The following is a 24184-nucleotide window of genomic DNA, read 5'->3' as shown; positions in this document are numbered from 1 at the left end:
TCTGAGTAATGCAATTAATAAGCTTCACTGATATCTCAAATACTCCTCTGCATATGGGAGAGGTAGGGAGAACTATTCATATGCTCCTGGAATATTTTTTAAATTGACCATGTAGTTGACCTCAAAGAAAAGCTCAAGGAATTCCACAACTTTGATAAAGAATGAAAATTGGTTTACAATGCAATAAAATTAGAAACGAGCAAAAAAACGACCAGTATATTTGAAATTTCCCTCCTAAATAACTCTTAGCTTAAGGAGGAAATCAAGATCACAGTGCCAGGATATTTAAGTGAATGCTGATAATGAGAAGATTAGGAATAAAATCATGAGGAATATGTCCAAAAGTGTGCTCTGAGGAAAAGGCATAGCTGATGCATCAGTGACCCAATAAAAAACACAAGGCACACTTGCAAATGGAGAATTTAATGAATTTATTTAGAGACACACTGTTTACAATGGTGAGGTTCAGAGAAACTGCCAGAGATAATACAGCAGCCAAACTGTTTCCACCTCTTCTTCCTTTCCCCTATCCCAGCAAGAGAGTAATATCGAGTTGGCTGCTATTTAGAGGGATACAGGAGCTGTAGAGGGAGTGTCTGGTTTGCCAAGGCAGCTGCAGCAAAATACCACAGCGAGGTGGCTTAAATGACAGGGATTTATTGCCTCACAGTTTCAGAGGCTAAAAGTCCAAAAGCAAGGTATTGGCAGACTCATGCTTTCTCTGAAGTCTGTAGTATTCTGGTGATGGCTTGGCAGCAATCCATAACCCTCTGCCTCTGTCACATGGCTCTCTCTGTCTCTCTCTCTCTCTCTGTGTCCAGATTTCCTCTCCTTATAAGTCCACCAGACATATTGATTTAGGGCCCACCTTAATCCAGTTTTGCCTCATTTTAACTAATAAAGTAATCTTTGAAGATCCTATTTACAAATGAGTTCATGCCTACAGGACCTGGGGTTACTACTTGACCATGTCTTTTGGGGAAACACGATTTAATCTATAACATGGATGGACCCAGGAATGCAAGGAACTCCTGCAGAGAGGAAGCCTGAGCTCATGTGCCCCCTCTCCCATCTCCAGCTAGAAGGCCAAGAGCGAGGGAACCCTCCCTGCAGAGCTTCTCTCTGTGGTCCTCACAGTCAGCCTCCAGGGGTAGAGAGCAGATTGGAGGCAGGACCAGAAGTTGCCTGGCACCACTGTAAGGACATCCTTAACAAAAGAAAGAAGTACATTGAGCTATCAACTCCAATAGCTTTTGAAAAATGTCAAATATAGAAAATTAAATCAGAAGCACAAAGTTAAGTAAAAACATAAAAAGAGAAGAAAATGCAAAAGGAAACAAAAAATAGTAAACTGGTAAATATTAATATAGGTCTTTGCAAAGTAAGTGGGAATAAAAAATATTAGGTCCTCTAATCCAAGGAAAACTGAAAAATCATAGATGCACAAAATGAGAATATAGAAATAGTGACAGATACAGCTGAAAGCAGAAATATATTGTACACTATGCTAATATTTTGAACAATCTGTACTGGAATGATTTTCAATTGAATATTCAAGAATATAATATCAAAATCAAGAAAATCAAATAAGCCAGTGGTCTTGAAAGAAAAAAGAATGTTCTCTAATAATTATCCTTTCAAGAAACTCCTACCCCAAGATTGTCACGAGTGGATTTTTTCACCCATTTCAAGAAATAGTTACGTTTTAGGCTATTAAATTGCTCCAGTCCACAGAGCAAAAAGGTAGGGGTCCTAATTTTTTGTTTCCATTGTTGTTGTTTCACAAATCACCATAAACTGATTCCAAATTTGAGCAAGATAGCACAGAAACATAAAATCATAATCCAATACCATGTAAGTGTCCTGATGAAAAATTATTCAATGAAACATTAGCAAAATAAAATAATAAAAATCCAGCAGCTATTAAAAGAATAAAATACCAAGACCAAAGGGGAACCATCCCAGAAAGGGAGGGTTATTTAATCCTGTTCATAATAATTGACCATATTAATAGGTCAAAGGAGAAAAACATAACCTTACCCCTGTAAATACTAGAAAACATTGGAAAATGCAGGCATTCCTCATCTCACACATGTGCGCGCACACACACCCCTTGGAACAGTAGAAGTCAGAGGATAATAGTAATAGTTAACACTTACAAAAGCACCTTCTATGTGCCAGGCGCGGTGGCGAACATTTTATGTGTATTAACCCTCCCATGAGGTAGCTTCTATTATGATCCCATTTTACCTAGGAGGAAATGGCAGTGAGCGGTGAAGCTCAAGTATCACGTGGTGAGAGGAGATGTCAGGGGCTGCCCAGCCCTAGAACTCCCACACATGGCCTTTCCGGTGCCCTCTGTCGGCTGTTTATGCTGAGACAATGGAACAGTCGTGCCGAATCCCTCAGAAATGGCCACTGCTTGACTCTTACCTGAGAAGTAGGGAGGCCTGGCTCGATCTAAGGACTGCTGGCTTTTTCTCTTGGATGGGATAGATGGAATTGAGTCCTAGCTATCTAAGCGGGTCATCTTCTGTAACTGAGAGTGTGGGTAGCCATCTTCATTACTGGAACCAGCAGAAGCTTTGAAACCAAAGTCTGGAGCCTAGATTTTTGTTTCCTGTACCAAGATTTAATCAAGCAAGCTCAGATATATGAATGGCCATCAGTCAGATTAGAACTAGGTTCTTAATCTCAAATATTGATATTTTAGATGATCACAGTGCTCCTTAAAAAATTCAATCTAGCGTATCATTTGTGAAGAACATAAACCATTATATCAATAAAATACTAAATTCCATCTTTCCAATGATCAGATAAAGTTGAATAGTTTATTCAAATAAATTGATGTTGTTACTTCCCATGAAGCATATTAGATACATGTTTTATTTGTCTTTTGTGAGTTTTTTAGGTGACAATCATGTCAATTTTTTCATTCATTCATTTTTAAAAAATATATCCATTTAATGAACACTTGAGGCTGTGTGCTAGTGCTGGGAATATAAAGATGAATGAGAAAAAAAGATCCTGACCTCAAGGAATTCCCAAAGCTTTTCAAATGTTTCAGAACTACTTGAAAAACTGGTATTGGGAGGTAAATAAAGTGTCAGAGAGAAGGGAGAACCTGCCTCACAGAGCAGGGCTGGAGAAAGAGATTCCATATTCACGAAAGCCCTTCTCCCCCCGTCCGTCCCCCCCCCCTTTTTTTTTTCAGTATAAAGCATTTGGGTTTTATATGGAGCTCATGGGAAGCCAATGTAGGGTTGTAGGCAGGGATTTGCGTTTTAGAAAGATCCTCTCTAGAGGCAGCGTGGAGGCTGGCTGGAGAGGGAAGCGAAGGAACTGGAAGCCGGAGGAGCTGGGATGCCCCACTGAGGAGAGGGAATAGAAGACGGCCTGAGGCTTTATGCCCCCCTGCCCCCTTCATCCCATCGCTGCTACGAAGGCTGACCCAGAGTGGAAGCGAGGCCTTGGGCAAAGGGCCTCCTTCCCCCAAGCACTATTCCCAGAATGGGACTTGGTATGAGCCAGCATCTGTGGGCAGTGAGTGTTGCTTTTCTGAAGGTGGGGTCTGTAGAGCGCCCCTTGGCATCCACTGCAGGAAGGACAAGGTTAGGGACAAAACTGAAAGAAGCAACAGATGTGATCTGCTTTGAGTTGAGACAGACTATACTCTGTGACAGTTTGGAAAAATCAGATGTCCACCACAGGCTGAGCAATAGAGTCAACTAGGGAAGCTTTAGAAAATGTAGGTTTCTGGGGCCCAGTCTGGAATGAATCCGAATTTCCATGTGCCATGATGAGGGAGCCTGAGAATAGTCTGCATTTTTAGGAAAGCTCATCAAGTGATTCCGATATGCACAAGAACCTGAAAACAGTATTCTAGATATTTAGCAAGGGCAAGCAAAAAGCTGCATCATCACATTAGGAGGTGAGACATAACAAGTGATAGCCTTTGGAAGTCTTTTTCTAGGATTATGGATGATTAGCTTTTTCACAACTTATCTAGATATAGCACAAAAAAACCTCATATCAAATATACAGTACGCTTAATGGTACTACATTGTTTTTTCCAAACTCTTGCAGACTGTAATCATTCTTGAAAGAGAGGTTTAAAATGCAGATGGTTGTAGGTAATCAGAAACAGTGAGAGTTAAAAGTGAGTAAGGACACAGAAAAGGAGAAATGCAAAAGATTCAAAAGAGACTTAAAAAGGTTATTTGCATTCACTGCAGAAATACTTTAGAGGTTGTCACGAATAATTAATTAGCTATGTATTAGTCCTCTATGGCTGCGTAACAAATGACCACAAGCTTAGTGGCTTGAAACAGCATCTTTAGTAGGTCACCAATCTGTAGGTCAGAGGTCTGGTGCAGGTGACTGAGATCTTTGCTCGGTGTCTCACAGGCTGAAATCACGGTGCTGGAAGTAGGTGTTCTCTTCTGGAGCTCGTTTCCTTGCAGCTATAGGATTGAGCATTTCATTTCCTTGCAGGCTGCCAGCCAGGACTCTCTCAGTTCCTTAAGGCTACAACGTTCTTTCTCAAGTGGCTGACTCCATCTTCAAAACCAGCAACGGGGCAAGTCCTTCTCATGCTGTGAATCTGTCCAATTTCTCCTTTTGCTACCACCAAGCAGGAAAAGCTCTGCTTTTCAGAGCTCATCTGATTAGGTCAGGTCCACCAGGCAATCTCCCTATTTCAAGGCCAATTGTGACATATAATGTGACGTAATCATGGGAGTAACTCATCATATTCACAGATTCTTTGGATTAGAGCAGTACATCTTTGGGTGACCATCTTTGGTGCCTACCCCAAGCTATAAATATCAACTCGAGGGTGTAATATAAAGGCATGATACTGAGACACATAAATAAGGAGATGTAACATACCAAGAAATGGAGTGAAGGAACCTTTTTTACTCAGTCCTAAAGAGACAACTATACCACCATCAAGTTTGGGACTTTGCATTTAAAATTTAGGAATGTTCACAGAAGATCCAGAGTAGTACTCACAGCATTTGAAAATGACTAATCCAAAGACTTGCTTTAATATTTTCCGAGTCCATAGAAGATTTTTCTTTTCTGTTTATTGGTTTGTTTTACAGTGGAGAGTAACCAGCTGCTTTCACTTTCAACTAAGGACAGAATAGGAGAAAAACAAATTAAGGAAGGATAACTTCACAAAGAAGCAGATTGCCAGTCAGGGAAGATCAGAAAGCATGGCAATGGGCCTAGTGAGATATTCATCGCAAGAAAAATTCCACATTCCTCTGGAGGATTTACCTGAGTCATTGTAAATTCAGTGGTTTTATAGCAGGGTTAGTCACCAATTTCCTTGTCTATTTTCCCTCCAGGGTTAGGTTGTTTCTCTCACTGGGACCACTTGGGCTTTCTTCCCTCTAGCTTGCCCGTAGCATGCCATTGTTCTAGAAAAGAAGTATTATAGAGACTTAAATATGAAGGTGCTCAAAGCCCTGGAGTAGTGCATGCTGGCTCAGCCTGCGGATCAAGACAGGCCGAAGGGATTTCTCTCTAATCTGAAGCATTCCAGAGAGATTGTTCTGAAACTTCCCCGGGGTCCCCAAGAGTCCTCTGCTTGAGAAAACACTGAGGGTCCAGCTTGTTGCCCTGCTCCAGGGGGCCACAGTTGTCACCACGATGGGCCGCAGAATCGCCTGGGGGAGGGGGCACTTCTTCGGTGCTCTGATTCCCAGCCCCAGCCCCCAAAACTTATGAAAACAGAATGAGAGCGGGTTGGGGGTGGGTTCAGAAGGACTTGTGCTTTAACATGCGCCCCCCACCTCCACCCCAGGTAATCCTCGTGCACATAAAAATGTTAGAAAACTAGTTGGAAGGATGGGTCATGCCTTAAATGATTTTTAGGAGAAAAGGAAGATGGAGGCAAATGGTGATCTTTGTTTTATTTCATAGCTTACCCTGCCTGTTTACTCACAGCCTTGAGCGTACCATATGCTGGGGACAGGTTGTGTGAGTTGACCCCATCACGGAATGCTAGCTGGAGGCGGGACCAATCTAAAGAGGCTGAGCCTCAGAGAGAGCGAAGCGGGGGCACACAGCTGTGTGCCGGCCAAGCCCGACCGCGGGGAGCCCTGTCTAGCACCCCGTCATCGCAAGGTATTTATTTTTGTGATCTAAATGTGGGTCGGAAGAGAAAGAGCAGAAACAACTTTTCTATCTTTACATAGTATATGTGTGTGTGTGTGTATATATATATTTAGCTCTAAACAGGGGCTTTTTTCTTTCTTTAACGTAAAGCTTTCTTTTAGAACTTTGGAGTCAAGCATTCCTCAAGGCCCACTTCATTCACAAAGTCCTTCCTGGGTGCAAGCAGCGAAAGGCACCTCGAGCATCTCCATTCCACCGAAAGTGCCAGTGCACACGGAGTTTCACCCTCAATTGTTCTCTATATGGTTTTCCTGTCACTTCTCATCACATCCTTGGGTCCTACGAGGCCAGCCCACAGTGAGATTTCTCATAGTCCCAACATAGCCGTGGCATACTGTTGGTGCTTAAAAAATCCACCTGCACCTTTCTTGTTTTCTAAAATAGGGCAAATATTTCATGTAGATTTAATAGTTACACTATTTCAGAAAATAAGAAAGCACAGGTGGATTATTTTAGTAGCACTAGAGCTAAGGCTCACAAAACTGTTCAGACTCACAAATCCATTCACAGTAGACCGGGCAGCACCATGACTGGGCTAATATGAGTTGAGTCTAGATTGACTATAGATTCTACAAACTTAAGTACGTACCTCAGGAAGCAAGCATCTTAGTTCTCTGTATCTTGTACTCGTAAACTTCTCTGTAATCAGTTCCATGATGTTAATTCACAATAAAAAGTCATCACTCCATTGCTCAACTACAAATGTCAAATCTCCACTGTCCAAAATTTTATTATGAAAATGTTCAGAAGATTTGGAAGTATTCACTCCCCTTGAATTTTGTTAAGTTTAGGTTAGAAATTATATAATGAAAATCATGAAGTGTCTTGAGTATTTTTAAAAGTGATTTTCCTTTAATAAACACATTTACTTCAATTAGATTGAGATGTTACATTGATAAATCTTTTTTTAAATTGTGGTAACATACCTGTAACACAAAATTTCCCATTTTAACCATTTTTAAGTACACATTTTGTGGAATTAATTACAGTCTAAGGTTGTGCTGTTATCACCATCATCCATTACCCTAAACAGAAGTGCTACCTTTCAGCAATGATTCCCCAGTCCTTCCTTCCCCAGTTCCTGTAACTTCTAATATACTTTCTGTCTCTCTTAATTTGCTCATTTTAGATATTTTATATACGTGGAATCAAATACTATTTGCCCTTTGCATCTGGCTTATTTCACTCAACATACTGCTTTCAAGATTCATCCATGTTGTCGCATGTGTCAGAACTTCACTCCATTTTACCACTGAATAATATTCCATTGTGTGTATACACCACATTTTGTTTATCCATTCATCTGCCAATGGACACTTGGTTGTTTCCACCTTTTGGATGGTGTGAATAATGCTCCCGTGACCATTGATATAGATGATGATTCTCTTTTTTTGGAGCTCTAGTCAGCCCCAAGAAGAAAGAATCAAAAAAGTAAAAGTAGAAAAATGTTTACTTAGCATCTGTGTAAAGAGCAAGAAAATACCTTCTATGAGAAATATGCTCTTATTTACAAGTTCATGAAGAGTTTTAGGACATGAAACTTTTCCACTGAGGAGGAAAAAATTTCCTCTGCTGGGAAAATTTTAGCAGTAGTTTAATAGGAGTTGTCATAGTTAAGTCAGATCAAAAAAGCAAAAAAATTTTTTTAAAGCTAACATAGCCTGTGTTGAAAAAGCACATTTGTCACATACGAGATGTACATTGTCTTCAGGGTTGTCCTCTCAGTCAGTGGTTTTAGTTAAGTCTGATGACACAAAAGGGAGAATGGAAACAGTGTATTACTTTCCAGTTGAGTTTGATTTCAATAGATTGTGAAATCCAAGGTGTGGAGTCCTGTGTTTAGAGAAACAAATAGCTCATTCTAAAAACTAAAAAATAGCTGATGCTACTGCAGACACCAATCAAAAACTACAAAATTCTTTTCAATGGTAAAATAGAAAGGATTCTGAATGGAACTAGAGATTTAAAACCATCTATGGGACTCGTCATCCCAACAGTATATATTTCTCCTATTGAAATAAATGAGTCTTGTCTTTTGAAAATAGCCAGATTTATTTTGTCCTCAGCATCTCCTGATCTCAAATAAAGCATTGGTCTAGTTTGCCATTACTTGTTTTGACAGATTCTTCAGACATCATGGAATGATGTATTATTAACTAAAGTACTGAATGGAAACTGTAGTACTCTTCAAATACCAACCCTTCCTTAACCATTAACCTGAATGCTGGTAAGGATTTCAAGTTATGTGCCAGTGCACTAAGCCACATTTAGCAGGATGATTTCAAGGTTGGTTAGCGGTACGAAAATCCAGGTGCAGAATTGACTCGTTTTGCATGCATTGTGACATTGTAGGGTGTCAATATTTCAATATTATTGGGGAGCACTGAGGGTCTCGCAAGTGCTAGCTTGCCTGCAGTACCTGTGGTTCTATGTTCAGAGAGCTGTGTAATTTATACTTGCCTATATTTTCCTTATGATTGTTCCCCGTATTTTTCCACGTTTCATGGTCCTTCCTATTAAATGCTGCCAATTCCTACTGTGCGTGTTTCTTGACACCCTAATTTCTATGACTCTCTTTCTTTGGCACCCAAAGTGATGTCTTTGGTAGATCAATTATACTAGTGTTAAAAAAACAAATCCATATACCACAGGAGCAAGGTCAGTTTTTAGCTCCAAGTTCATTTTATTTTCAGTAATGACATCCAACGGTTATTTGCCTCATGCCAAGCACATTTCCCTAGAATACAAGTTTCTTGAGGTGGGGCTATTTATGTTGTTTACTGTTGGATTCCCAGCATCTGAGCCTGCTACATAGCAAAAGCTTAATCAATATCCATTGACTAGCACTCATTCCAAATAGACCCTGGGGATACATTAATGAAACAAACAAACAAAAAAAACTGTTGCTGGCATGGAGCTTAACACTCTTCATGAGGACAGCAATTTATAGCACTAATATTAGGTAACATCTTGATAGTACATCGTTGGCCTAGACTACCTGGATTCAAATCCCATTTCCCACATTTACTAGCTGGGTGGCCTTAGGAAAATTGCTTAGTCTCTCTGTGCCTCTGTTTCTCGTCCATAATATGTTGCAAGGATTTAATGAGTCAATAGAAGTGGAGTACTTACAACAATGCCAGTCCATGAGTGCTCAATAAATCTAAGCTGTTACCTTCAGGTACCACCTTGTACTACCTCTGTCTCTCTCCTTTTCTTCTCTTCCTTCTTTCTTTTTCTTTTTCCCCATCTTTTCTTGTACCTCACTTTTCTTTTGCCTTTACTTTAATCCCTCTACAGACTCATATAGATATCACGTGACCCTCCTCCAACAATGTTTAGGGTTAGACTCTGCCTTTCAGAAAGGGACCATGCCAGTGATGGCTCAAAAACGCAGAGTTTTATTTCCAGGCTGACAGAATTCTTCTGAATGCCTCTTTCTTAGCTTAATCTTATTACTCAGCCATTGCCAAGCTGGGCATAGACCCAAGTATCCAGGGATTTTCAAATTCTATCAGAAACACCTCAACCTCACTTTGTCTCAAGTTGTTTATGAGTACCTTCCCTGTTTAAACAGGGAGACCTAGAATGTTCCCTCACTGTCTCGGGATCCTCAGAATGAAAACTCGTAATGCCAAGCATGTTTGTGCATGTGTGTGTTCACTTAAACACAAATCTTCAAAAGCAAGCACACTTTTATATTTTCAATGTCCTTGACTAGGGGCATGCACGTGGTACGTGGCGTTGTGTCCATGTCAAACAGCAGCATGAAAATGGGATGAATATATCCTTTTGGTTCACCTCTTAAAATAGGTAAATGAAAATTATGGAACCGTTCAGTTATACTCCAAAACAGAACAGAAATTTCTTTGGGCAGAAATGTCAATTTGGTTACTTTTCCAAAATACTTTCACAGTTTAGAGGACTGACATGGTTTTCTTTTATGTCGCAGTTTTAAATAATCTTTTCTAAAGCTAAAGCTCACGAATATAGCAATTCTATTGCTCCAGACTAGCAATCTCTTTAGCAGCATAAACCTTGTGCTACTCTTCTATCACATAAGAGAATTTGTTTTCAATACCTCAGGATATACAATTTTTTTATTATACACTATAGTTATAGAACTGATATTTTGTATTGGAAATTATTTTTCAGTTGTAAATCATCACAGCTACATGTACATTTTTCTGGGTATATTTATTTAGAGTTGAATTCAAAGCTGGTTAAGATTAAAGATAGCATGGAAACAAGTATAGTACTTTTAAGCTATTTATCAGTGGTAGTGTTATTTCTTTCTATCTTGCTTGAAATTCATCCTAGTCAACTCAAGTCAACAAATATTTTTTGAACGCATACTAAGCTCAAAATGCTTTCTTAAGAATTTCATAAGATTTAAATATTATGAAGACATAGTCTCCACTGTCAAGGAACTTTCATTTTATTAGGTTAAATAAGACAAGGACACATGTAACTAAGTAAAACACCAAGACACCAAATATCAACTAAGAAGTGTCTTGAGATCTACTTGGGTAGAAGAGGGTAAGCTTAGCTGAGGTTTTTCAGGAAGTTCCCAACTTTGATTCCACAATGGAAATCTTCTGGGGCACTTTTAAAAAATACTAATGGGATGACAGTGTTCAGTCCTCAGGGAATCTGATTTAAACACTCTGGTGGTAGTCTGGGGTACTGGGGTTTTTTAAGTTTTCCAGGTGATTCTACCGTGCAATAAAAGTTGTGGAGAAACCATCTTAGAGTTTGATCCTGAAATGGTGTGCAGTTTTACATGTTATCATTTCATCTAAGCCTCACACCTACCCACAAGAAAGTCTTATGTATCGTCATCCCATTCTTTAGGTGAAGAAACTGAAACTTAAGAGGTAGTCTGCTCAGCTAGAATAGTGGAGGAGAGATTCAAAACTGACTCCAAAGCTCTTGCCCTCCATTGTTAGAATAGGTTACCACTTCTAGTCAGGAGGGAACCCAGGGGACAGCCTGGAGGAAGATGGCTTTGAGATATATCCAAGTGGGAATCCTGAGTCCTGGGCTAGGAAGAGCAGGCCCGTGAGTGGGAGAAACCCCCTGCCCCACCAAGCCGGAGCCTGGAGGAGGGCACCCTGTGCCCTTTTCCCTTTTGTCCTCCCTTGCCTTTTACCCCAGGTTTCTAAACTAAAATAATTTATGGATTCCTTAGAAGAAGAATTCTAGGAAAACAACAAAAATTTAGTAACTGCTTACAAATGGAACACCTAGTCACTGGACTTAAAATAAAAAGAGCACACATAAGAAAAAACGTTCGTCTGCTATATGCAGTGTAAAGAATACAAAATAAACACCCAGGCACCCACGCACGTGCATGCAGGCCTACAGATGCATGTGCACATGCACACACTCATGAAGTTTAAGAAACAGAATATTACCCATGCATTTGGAGCTCTGGCATGATCCGCTTCCACGGCATTCCCTTCTCACAGCCCCACCACCACCAAACACAACCCTGAATTCTATGTAGATTATTTCCTTACTTTTCTTTATACTTTCATCCCATATGTATGCATTCCTAAACAAACAAATATATATAAATATATATATAAGTGTATATATATATTAGTGTTGACCATTCTTGAACTCTATGTAAATAGACTCATTCTGTATGCATTTGCTGTGCCTTGCTTTTCTCACTCTACCTATGCTCTTTGGAGGCATCTACGTTGCTTGTAAAACTGGAGTGTATTCATCTTCACTCCTACCTAATATTCCATTCTGTGAAGGTACTAAATGTGTTTTTCCTTTTTCTCATTGGAGCTCATGTGAGTTTTCCCCATTTTTACTATCATGAACAAGGGTACAGTGAAAATTTTTGTTTGTTTCTTCTGGTATGTATGTGTAAAGGATTCTCTAGGAATATGTTAGGTGTGGAATTGCTGTGGGGTTGGACATGCATATATTTCTCTTTATTAGAAAATGTTACACTTGTATTCAGAAATGGTCTCCACCCTCACCTGCAGGATATGCGAGTTTCACTTTCTCCTCATCTTCGACAACATTTGATGCCGCCAAATATAATTTTTGCCAGCCTGGAACTCACTTTTATTTATTTATTTTTCCCAAAATGGTATCTGTGAAGTCATCCCTGACTCTGGATTAAATTTGCAGTTTATCTGTTACTCGTGAGGTAGAGCCTCATTTCAAATATTTGTGGATTGTTTGTGTTTCCTCTTCTGTAAAATGACTGTACATATCTTTCACCTGTGATTTTATTGGGTTTTTTGCTTTTCCTTATTGTTTCCTAGGATACTCTTTTTTCGTTGTTGTATTTGTTGCAAATCTCTTCTCCCAGTCTGTGATTTGTCTGTTTACCCTCTTTATGGTATCCTTTTTGTATTATTGTGGAAACATATACATAACTTAAAATTTGCCTTTTTAATAGTTTTATGTGTACAACTCAGTGGCATTCATTATATTCACAGTATTGTGCTACCACCCCCACCATCCATTATCAAAACTTTTTCAGTCAAGAAGGATGGTCCAATGATAGGCCTTTGATACTGATGACTATGTTTATGAGCCTGTGTGCTTGAAATTTCAAATTGGTCTAGAACTGCCAGGTGCCTAAGAGTTACCTCCTTAGAACCTCCATGCTCTTAAATGTGGCCTCTCTCTAAGCTAAACTCAGCATATAAATGCATTACCTTCCCTCCAGCGTGGGACATGACTCCCAGGGATGAGTCTCCTTGGCACCAAAGGATTACTACCAAGGACCAACTGGTGATGCAACTGGAAAAAGACCTTGAATAAAGGGGGAAATGGTAAAAACAAATGAGTTCATATGGCTAAGAGACTTCAAAATGAGTCAGAAGGTCATCAGAGAGGTCGCTCTTACACACATCTCAGCAGGATCTCAGAGACAGCCAAAGCAGATACAACCCCAGGTAGCAGTGCTCCTGAGGACTACAGAGACACCCAGGTCCTGTGGTCATGGCAGATGGGTCCAGAGTTTGGTGCCCTGCCAGGGGTCCCTACTTTGAAATTTGTGCTTCCAAGAATGATGGAGTTAGACTCAGATGTAACTTCTCTACACATGCCTCTTCTGTCCTTTACTGAACCTGTGGTTGGCACTGGGGTTGTGTATGCCCAGGAGACTTGAATCTCTGGACTGGCCATGCGCCAGCTGGGCCCTGAGCCTCAGGAGAGTTGCAACATCTATTCTCCAGTTTGTTGGACTTACCCAGGTCAGCTAACAAGGAGGTGAGGATGGTCAAACACCACAACAGGGAACCGAGAGAGTCTACAACTGCAAGCAGGAGAATCCCATCCATCAGCCATGTGGAATCTAAGCCCCCTCTCAATTTAGAGGTGGGGTGGGCATCGTCATCCCAGGGTCCTCGGGATGGAGGAATAAAATATGGGCTGGAGTGGACTTACTAGTATTCTACAATAGAATTATTATGACTCTAACAATGGAAGAAATTATCTCATTGATGTGGAGACAGTGGCCAAGGGAGTTGCTAAAGGCAGGGAGAGGGAAAAAGAGGTGTGACATGGGGTCATTTCTGGGACTTGGAGTTGTTCTGAATGATATTGCAGGGACAAATGCAGGACACTATATATCCTGCCATAACCCACTGAATGGACTGAGAGAGTGTAAACTACAATGTAAACTATAATCCATGCAGTGCAGCAGTGCTCCAAAATGTATTCATCAAATGCAATGAATGTGCCACTCTGATGAAAGAGCTTGTTGATGTGGGGAGTGTGGGGAATGGGGTATCAGGGAACCTCATATTCTTTAATGTATCATTTTGTGTGATCTATGTATCTTTTAAAAATATGTCTGTCTCTATGTTGTCTTTTGATAAACCAAGTTTTTTCATTTTAATATAATAGCATCTGCCAGTCTTTTCCTTTAGAGTCTGTGATTTTGCATCTTAAGATATCCTTCTGTGCCTGAAGATCATACATACCCTCTTCATTTTTCTCCTAAAGGTTTTAAAATTGGCCTTTCCCATTTGGATCTTTACTCCACTTGGAGCTGATCTTCATGTAAGGCATGAGCTGGGGAAACTTCACATTGTTTTCTATATGGAAGACCCGTTGAACCTGCACCATTTCCTGCAGTCTATCCTTTCCCCAGTAATCTGTGAGGCCAGCTCTGTCACTACGAAGTTTCCATACATGCAGGTCTGTTTCCTGGTTCTCTGTGCTTGTCTGCTTGTCCATCTCTACACCAATCCCCACAGTGTCTTTGTTACCGATGCTTTATAATGTCTTGAAATCTAGCATGGTGTAGCTGCCCCTGGTTCTTTTATTCAGATATGATTTAGCCCATGTGGGCCCACTGCACTTCCAGAAAAATTTTAGAATGTGCCTCAGGCTTTCCATGGATCTTTCTCATCCCCAGTAGATATTATGCCCATCTTGCTGCTGAATGAACATCCTGGCTGTCACTCTGAGGTCTCGGACGTCAGGCCAGAGCACAGAGTGGACATCCACAATTTGTGGGCTCCTCATGAAAAGTGGTTGAGAGGTTTCAGAATCTTATTGTCTGAGTGGAGACTATTCCTGTTTCAAGTGACACTCAAGACCTTTTACACTAGACATGGCACTTAACTCAATCGGAATAACCTTGGTCATAAACAAACCTGCTTTCATCAGACATTCTGGTTTGACATTTAGAAACACATAAACACCCTAATTACTTCCTTTCATCCTGATGCAGCTTGGCTTCCCCTAAAGCAAATCTAGGTCACAGTACTATATCTTTGGGTGGAGTGTGAATCAGGTTTGCTAGGATTTCTGAAATAGCTAAGGTGTAGCCCAAAATGCAAACTAGAATTAATTTAAAAGAGACCAAAACTATAGGAGTGTGGAGATCCCCAGAGAGGTTACTTAACCAGCCCAAGGTCACATGAGCTGAAACACAACTCAAGTCTCTTCACTCACAGTCAAGTTCCGGTTCCTTTTACACTATACCACATAGAGTATTAGCAAACTTTTTCTAAAAAGAGCCAGATAGTAAATATTTTAGGCTTTGCAAATCAAGAGGCAACGTCCTCAACTCTTCAAGCAACTGTTCCCCCGGAAAGGCTAATTTCTTTGTGTATTTTACATCTAAACATGTAAAACCATCCTAAGATCGAAGAACCATACCACAGGGCAGTGGACCAGATCTGTCCCCTGGGCTCCAATTTGCAACCCTCTGCTCTAAACCATACCTAAGGGACCTAACTTCATGTTTCTGTCTTATTGGGGATAAAAGGAATATGAAAATAAAGTTAGAGCCCTAATGTAGCAAAGAGTTGGATTCCATATTAGGAGCAAACATCTGAAACCGTGTCCCTGGAAAGAAACTAACTGCATATGTACTTGAGTATTAGTTTGGAAGATGGCTTATGTAAATTGGAGACTGATTCATTTTATCTCCCACACATTCAGAAGTCTGCCATCCCTCTAGGACTCCCTGGTGCCAAGCCCCAAAATTAGGTATGATAATTGATGTGGAAGTTCTTGACAATCTAGTAAAATACAACTTTTGTATATAATCCACTTAAATAAACTCAGTGGGAAAATGGGATTAATCCATATTATACCCTTTTTCTTTTAAAGATTAAAAGATTTGGCTGAGTTGTTCTCACAGCTTCCTCAAACCTGAGAATGTTATAACTGTGAGTATATCAGCCATGTCATTAATAGTATTAATATTTCCAGTTTTCTGTTAGAGAAATCTTCTATTACGCAGATTTTGACATTTGTACCTTCACCGGTTTGTATGTTTGAGCCAGAACCTATAAAAACACCTCGCTGCCCTAATGCTACCTCTGGCCATGCAACTGGCTTTCCATTCTTCAAATCGCTGTACATGATGAATTATAGGCTCTTGCTGGATAAAGTGAAAAACATTTCAAAGAGTTGTGTGTGAAGAAACTGAGAATTGCCAAGTCCTTTGAAATATGGTCATCTAGATATTGTTGGCTTCCTACTCTCTTGTTTTGTGCCCCATGTTTTGGAGAACCTCATTGTAAACTAAGGGCTCTGTAGTCTGGGCGTCTGGTTTGAGAACTTTCTTATCACATCATTACCTAAGGCCTACAAAGGGCACTCTTTATCAACACCACAAAAATGCTAAGTGTACTTGAAAATATTTGTCTTGAGACTGATTCATGCTTGAATGTCTGAACCTTATATTGGCATTTATTTTTGTTTAATTGGTTTCCAATTTAGAATTGAAATGAGAAGTTAACCTAAACTAAACCTAAACATAGACTGTGCTCAACAGTGCATTTTTGGTTTTCATTTTTCTGGATAGGTCAACAGCCTACAAATCCCCCCTCCTCATCATTTCCTTTTTGTTATAAATCAAAATGTTATTATTGTGTTTTTTCCTAATGATGAAGTAATGCACTTGCTTTAAAAATATGAAATAATTCTAAAAGGTATAAAGTCAAATATAAAAGTCACCAAAGGGAGCAGGGGTAGCTCAGTGGTTGAGCACCTACTTCACATGTTTGAGGTCCAGCGTTCAATCCCTGGTACCTCCTAAAGAAAAAAGTCACCATAATCTCAGACTCAAAGGTAACCGCTTTTCACCATTCTATATATACACTTCCAGAATTTCTATGCATATACATATATATTTCATACAAAAATAAGACCACACTGTTCAGCAGCCTGCTTTCTCACTTCATGATATATCTTCTCTCCAAGAGAATACAGATAGACCCGCCTCATCTGTTTCGGTGCCACTGTGACATCTCACTGGATAGGCCATAATGAAGGTGACCAACCCACTGTGAAATCTTAGTTGTTTTATGTGCGGATCTATGTTCTCTGTTTTTCCAGAAGCATATGTATCTGTATATATATCATGACCGGAGGTTTCAATGACAGTTGCTCTTGTTACTCTTTTTGATCTAAAAATTTGTTTATGATAATACAATAAGAGGTGCTTAAAAGTATGACTCTATATATTTTGTCTTATTTACTTATCGGTTACAAAAATACCACCCTTATTATCAATTTTAATGATCTAGAAGATAAACAAGAATTAGGAAGAGGTTATACAACCACTGAATTTCACTTTTAGTTGAAGCCATCAGATTTACCCAGAGGCTATTCTGGATTGATAAGGAATTTTACCACATTTTAGTTACCTGATTTCTTAGTCAATAGCACACATGAGGGAAACAGACTTGGCCCAGTGATTAGGGCGTCCGTCTACCACATGGGAGGTCCGCGGTTCTCCTTGACCCGTGTGGAGCTGGCCCATGCACAGTGCTGATGCACCTAAGGAGTGCCCTGCCACGCAGGGGTGTCCCCCGCGTAGGGGAGCCCCACGCGCAAGGAGTGCGCCCCGTAAGGAGAGCTGCCCAGCGCGAAAGGAAGTGCAGCCTGCCCAGGAATGGCGCTGCCCACACTTCCCGTGCCGCTGACGACAACAGAAGCGGACAAAGAAACAAGACACAGCAAATGAACACAGAGAATAGACAACGGGGGGGAGGGACGGGGATTAAATAAATTAATTAATTTTTTAAAAAAATAGCACACATGAAACAATTAGAAATAAGGAAGAAGTACGGACAACCGTAGGTAGAAAACCAACTGTAGAAAGAAGGGGTGGCAGAATGCCTAAAGCGAAGTAAGAGCCTCCTCCCACCACTCACACTGAGCAGATATTAACAACCGAAACCATATACCAATGTACCCCTTTGGAATCAAATGATATGGAAGCCGATATCTCTGTAAGTGCAAGACCATCACTCAACAAATGCTTCTTGAGCATCGGTAATGTGTTAAGAACCCATTAGGGCGTTGCGGTGTTCACAGTGACAACAACTGTGTTTAGAAGAGGAGGATTATGTTCACTTGCAGTCTATTTACAAAGGCAGAGGAGCATGCAGTAGGCCAGGTGGTACTTTCAGAAGCAAACTTCAGTTGCCTGGATTCTGTACTTCTACAGTGTTGTAACTACCAAAATTTTTGTGTGTGCTGCCCTGGCATCCATCTTACCTGGGCTAAGCCGCTGGCCTCAACCCTACCCTACGTTCTAGTTAATAAGCAGCTTATCAGCCATAGGACAGACACTCCCCCAGAGCCCAAACCTACATCTGCGGCCACCACCCACCACGCACACTCCTCATCCAGAACCCAGAGCTGGTCCCAGAAGATAAGCTCACTGTCCCCACCGCACTCGTACCACCTGCCCCTCCACCTTTTCCCACGGGTTTGCTTTAAACTCTCTAAACCTTGATTCCTGCAGGCAATCTACCAACCTCCACCCCAGGAGCACAGTAAAGGCACAAGCCCACCAGCCCCTCCCGCTTTGCTTGTGAGCTCCCCACGTGCTGGTTCAGCTCCCCAAGCTGACTGCACTTCCCGCTGAATGGTCATGGCACCACCTCTCTCTGGAACCTACTTTTTTCATGCACTATGGCCTCAGTTTCCCATTGTGTCACACCTAACCTCCATCCAGATCCAAATTTAAAATCCAATGTGACTCATTCAAAACACAGAGACTATGCATTCTTCCCAACAATCCTGGGTCCAAATAGACTCTTTTTTTATACATATAATTTTATTTATTTATTTTTTAAAGATTTATTTTTTTATTTCAGTCCCCTACAACGCCCCCCCCCCATCATCTGCTCTCTGTGTCCATTTGCTGTGTGTTCTTCTGTGTCCACTTGCATTCTCGCCAGGCGGCACAGGAATCTGTGTCACTTTTTGTTGAGTCATCTCACTACATCAGCTCTCTGTGTGTGCAGCGCCACTCTTGGGTGGGCTGTGCTTTTTGCATGTGGCGGTGCACTCCTTGCACATGGGCCACCCCTATGCGTGGAACACCCCTACATGGCACAGCACTCCTTGAGCGTGACAGCACTGTGCATGGGCCGGCTCACCACATGGGCTAGGAGGCCCTGGGTTTGAACGCTGGGCCTCCTATATGGTAGGCGGACAATATATCAGTTGAGCCACATCTGCTTCCCAAGAGACTCTTTTAATAATTTGGTTAGCCTGTGGTTTCGTGTGCTTACTTACATTCATTGATTTGAATCACCTTGCTCTGTTAATTAGCAAGCAATTTATATGCATGATATCCACCAAGCAGCAGTATTTGCTCATTATAAAGGGTGTATTTTACTTAAAAGTCTTTAAGCAGTACCATAAAAGCATAGACATGGAATTTGTGATGATTTTAAATATTCACAGCAGATCATCTTGAAATTTTAGCCCTGATGTTCTCTTAGCCATACTCTGTCTTATTTGGGTACTGGTGCTAATAGCTAAAGCTTGGTTCACCAGCACCACATGATGCTAAGTGTTTTGGTCTTCCCTCCTTTTTCATTTCCAGGGAAGCTGTAAAGTGTGAAAGTATCAATAATGTCATCTAGCAGCTTAATTACAATGTGAAGTTTTGGAAATGAAATTTGTGATTTCAGCAACTGATTCAATAATAAAAATAATTGTTCAAGAAAAAACATGATCGTACAGAATTCTGGGCTACCATACTCTTTATGGGACCTAACTCTTTCCTTGGCAATAATGTGATGAAATTTGAGGCCTTCAAGTTAAACATTATTTTGGAAAAGACTGGCTTTGCTTGTTCTGTTGTATAAAATGCTTCTGCAAATAATACTGTCATGATATGGATTCATCCACTAAAATAGGCAATCAAACTCCCACGGTTAATATGACTTTTGAAATATCTGAATGAGACTGAACACTAACAACATGTAATGAATATAGCACAAGGCAAAAACACTGTTCATCTCACAAGCCCTAGCTGTCAAAGCCTTCTTAAAAACAGCTGCACTGCTTCATAGGCCTGCTTATATGCATAATTATTTTTAACTTGCCCTAATAGCTAAACTGCCATTTAGGATTTTCCAAATGCTATTCCACTTTTGAAAAGATGTCAAGGGAAAGCACTACATTTTTTATTAGGGTTTGATGCTGATTACATCTCTGTCTAAAGTAAACTAATTTAAATGCACTCTTGTTGTTCTTTCTGTAGTCTTCCTTCCAAAACTAACAGTGAAGTATGCTATCTAGATCCCTGTTCTGTTGATCCAACTTCAGCAGTCAAAATCTACACCAAAATATCTAACAACTTTTTTTTATATTAAGAGAAAAGAAAAGAAGAGCAAATATTATGAAAGTATGAAAATACAGTCATCTATGAGAGCTCCAAAAGATATCTAATGCCTAATATGTTGAAATTTAGTGACCTGAATTTCAATTTCTTTGCACTCTAAATAATTTTATTTTGGCCTGCTTGTATTTGGGTTCTAAAACTCAGAATTAATAAATAAGTCCCTTTTTATAACCTGCAAATCAGATAGTACCATGTGCAAAATTTCTCATCTTCTTCTCTGATATAAAATAGCATAGAGGGAAATCACTGTCCACTGATCCATTATTTCTATCTTGTCTTTGTCCTTTCCATCTACTATGCTTCCTCAGCTTGTACGGTTCCATCTCTCTTAGTGTCCCTCCTCTTTATAATCTTATACCATGCCAGCTGGTGGGCTTTTTTTCTCCCAGTATCAATACTAAAGACTGGTTTAATTATCCCTTGGCTTTCTCATCTTTCTCCTCCTAAGATTTTATTTACTTGACATCAATCATCTGGACACAGAGAAAAATTCAATCATCAAAATGTCTAAAATATCCAAAGTTTGTTTTTCCAGAGACATCGTTTACATTTTCTATTTATTTTTGTATGACATCTCACTGTAGTTGTCATCATTATGTTTGCATTCTAATCTTGCAAGAGTCTGTTTTCTGTGCCATGAAGCACTAAATCATTCTTGATATAATCCTAGGTTCTTCTTTAAAAATGTTTCATTAATTTTATTTTTAGATTTCCAAAATTTACACTCTATACTAACCAGACAACAACTTCTCCTTCCCCTCTGCCATAATCTATTTTCTGTCTCTACAAATTTGCTACTTCAGGATATTTCATATAAGTGAAATCATGTAGTATTTGTCCTTATGCATCTCACTTATTTCACTCAGCATAATGTTTTCAAGTTTCAACCATGCTGCAGCATATCTCCAAACTTCATTCTCTCTTATGGCCAAATAATATTCCATTGTGTGTATGTACCACTTTTTTTTTAATCCATTCATCTGTTGATGGGCAATTGGGCTGGAAACAACGCAAGTGCCCAGTTCCATTTTTAGCCTTGTTTAATTGCTTTAGTAACAGTTAGAAGTTTTATGTAGTTATATAATTTATAACCATGACCTAGTTTCTATATGTAGCATTCTATAAACTGGGCTTTCATAGAGTTAACATTTACTGAGCTTCTACTATTTGTGATTGTGTTCCCAAAGCCAACTAGGTGTATCCTGTCCTTGGAGATGGAAAAATACCTGATGTTCCTTAAATGCTGTTTCAAATTTGTGGAAGCCCAAATTCTACCCAAGATTTCTGTAAATTCCCTGTGGCCTGCATTTTCTTGTTAGCGTCTCCTTTTGACTTCCTGTACTTGCTGGCTACTGACTCACAAACATCTCAATTTTCACAGCTGTTCTTCCGTTATGAACCAGAGTAGGCAGAAGGAGTGCTTCTTCAGTGTCCCCAGAACAGGGCAGTTTTATAGAACAAATTTCATTGAAGAGTCACAGAGAGGACCTCAACCATATTTGTAATGTTCTATTTCTTAATTTCTTCTAAAGTTAGGTGGTAGGCACAGGGGTATTTGTATTACTCTTTATACCTTTCCATGTGTCTGGGGAAAATTTAAAAATTAGTGTCAGTGGAGAGCTATAGAACTCAGGATAAATTATAGCCTTGCCTTTATGCTACCAGAAAGTTGTCAGCTGCTTTGAGGAGCTAATTACTTTGTCTGAAGAGTTACTCATGGATATTATTGAGGGGATTTTGACGAAGCACATTTTAAAATCATTGTCCCTCTCAGCTTCACCTTGTCTCGCACAAAGAAATTGTCAGCACCTATAAATGTTATGAAATTACCAGCGTAGGAATCTTGTCTTCCAGTTGACCTCAGTCGCCAGTTCCCTTGTTCACACCCTTGAGTTTGCCAACACCAATAATGCCTACAACACTCCATAATCTCAATTTCCAACAGTCTTCTCATACTGCCCCATCTTTCCATCTCAAAGCGTTTAAGACCCCAATCCAACAACCTAGAAATCCCCATGTCCCTGACAGTCCCCTCTTCCCTCCTTTTTAAACTAAATTCCACAGTAAATGATTCTCCGCAGCCTCTCATTTGTAGACACCATCAACTGTCTTGCTTGGAAGTCATCTGGAAAAACAACAAACCTGCTTAAATCCCGCTCGTGCCCATCCTGGGCCTGCACCTGAGCAGCCAGATGGAGCTGCCTCCTTCTCTCCCTTCAGGTGTTTCCTCCAAAGTCACCTTCTTGGCCCTTTGCTGACCACCTTATCTAAACGATCACAATCCACCCCTGGCATTTTACTTCCTTGGTTACTGCTTTACTTTTTTCTTCTCTGCAATTATGGTCATTTAATATACACAATGCAAAATATGCATTTATCTTGACTCTTGTGTTCCTACCCCACTAGAATATAAACGACTCTGTCCCTAGTATCTAGAACAGTGCCTGGCACGTGGGTGACCCTATATGTTGAATGAATGAATGGATAATACCACCTCTGGAGTAAGACTGGAAATGTGAAGTTGGAAACTAGAAAAAAAAAGGTGCAGATCATGACTGTGAAGGGAGGCGTGGTATCAGATCGTGTCACCGAGCGCAGCACATCGTTACATTCGGCATCCTTGTTTTTAAAAGGGCCCTCCGACTACCTCAGCGCAGGGACGCTCCCACTGCCTGCCTTGACTCCTCAAATCCTCCCACGCCCTGCTGCTGAGCCTGCTCTCCCGTCCCTCCCTCAAGAGTCTCTGCACAACTCTCCTCTCTGAAAACATCTTCGACTCTCTATAATTCCGCCACATTTCTTGGCTTGTTCTTAGGTCCACACCCACCACTTGGGCTATGTCCAGTGGGCCTCGTTTTGTAATCAATCAGGCCCCCTACATCGTGTGAGGCCCCTAAGGAGGTAGTTCTCTCCCTAGGGGAAAGGCTTCTCCTCTCCCCTGCACTGTGAACTATGTGCCATAGGAGGAGCAAAAACATGAGTAAGGTGTGGCTTCCTACGATAAGCTTTGTCAGATGGTGGAGAAAGGCATGTAAGCAAATAATTACAGTGCAATTAGATATGTGTTATGAGCGCAGTTATGCACAAAACACATGAGGGAGCAACCTTGTGGATTTAGGGAAGTAAGTCTTCCAGAAAAGAGGTAACCTTTGAACTGCTCTGGAATGAGCAAAATTTAACCAAGCAGATTAAGGGGTAGTGAGAAGTGGGCATTTCAGACCAAAGAAAGGCCATGTGGAAAAGCACAGGAATGTGAGGGCGTGCGCTTCCAGTGGACAGAGAAAGCACCAGCAGCTCCCGGGACCGGTGGCTTCTGAGATGGGGGAGAGAAGTGGGACCAGAACGCAAAGAGCCTCCTAGGTCATGCTGATGAGTTTAGACTTGGCACTGAAGGCCATAGGGAATGAGCAAATCAGAGAAGTGACTTGGGGAATTTATTTAGGGATGATCCCAACTGTCCCAAATTTTTTAAGCGAATGCTCCTCTCTCATTCATCATTACCATAGAGGTTAGTATAATAATTTTCCAGATAAATCTTAAATCTTGTTTAATGCTTAATATGCTAAGGCAGTTCTCAAAATATGGTCTGAGAACACTTGCTCCAGAACCTACTGGGATGCTTGTTTCAAATGCAGATTCTAGGGCCTCACCCCAGTCCTACTCTCTGAAGATGAGACCCTGGAAAGAGTAAAATGAGTAAGAGCTCTGGGCAATTTATGTACACTAAAATTTAAGGACTGTTATCTTAATTTTTAGATGGGATGCCTTGAAACTTTAAAGAGAGATTTTTTGAAATCATCCTGCTGTTTGAATGGGCACTATCAAAACAGTGTGGTAATCATAACCAAC

General features: G+C 40.5%; 1 protein-coding gene across 4 annotated transcripts in view; it reads left to right on the top strand.

The window, feature by feature from the left end:
- Positions 1-24184, top strand: part of COL4A3 (collagen type IV alpha 3 chain) — a 157694-nt gene that overhangs the window by 36411 nt on the left and 97099 nt on the right. The window contains exons 1-2 of one of the 4 annotated variants that reach the window (XM_058300012.2): positions 4787-5318; positions 5932-6135. The exons of 2 other annotated variants lie outside the window; for them this stretch is intronic. In XM_058300012.2, the coding sequence (XP_058155995.1) occupies positions 6010-6135 (126 nt within the window). In that variant the 5' untranslated portion in view covers positions 4787-5318; positions 5932-6009. Of the gene's footprint in view, positions 1-4786; positions 5319-5931; positions 6136-24184 lie in introns of those variants that run through there. One more of the 4 variants, XM_023587510.3, reaches the window with a different exon arrangement.

The sequence above is a fragment of the Dasypus novemcinctus genome, chromosome 7, assembly GCF_030445035.2.
Source record: "Dasypus novemcinctus isolate mDasNov1 chromosome 7, mDasNov1.1.hap2, whole genome shotgun sequence".
In the NCBI taxonomy this organism is placed as follows: domain Eukaryota; kingdom Metazoa; phylum Chordata; class Mammalia; order Cingulata; family Dasypodidae; genus Dasypus; species Dasypus novemcinctus.
This window is presented reverse-complemented; position numbering and strand designations above follow the sequence as displayed.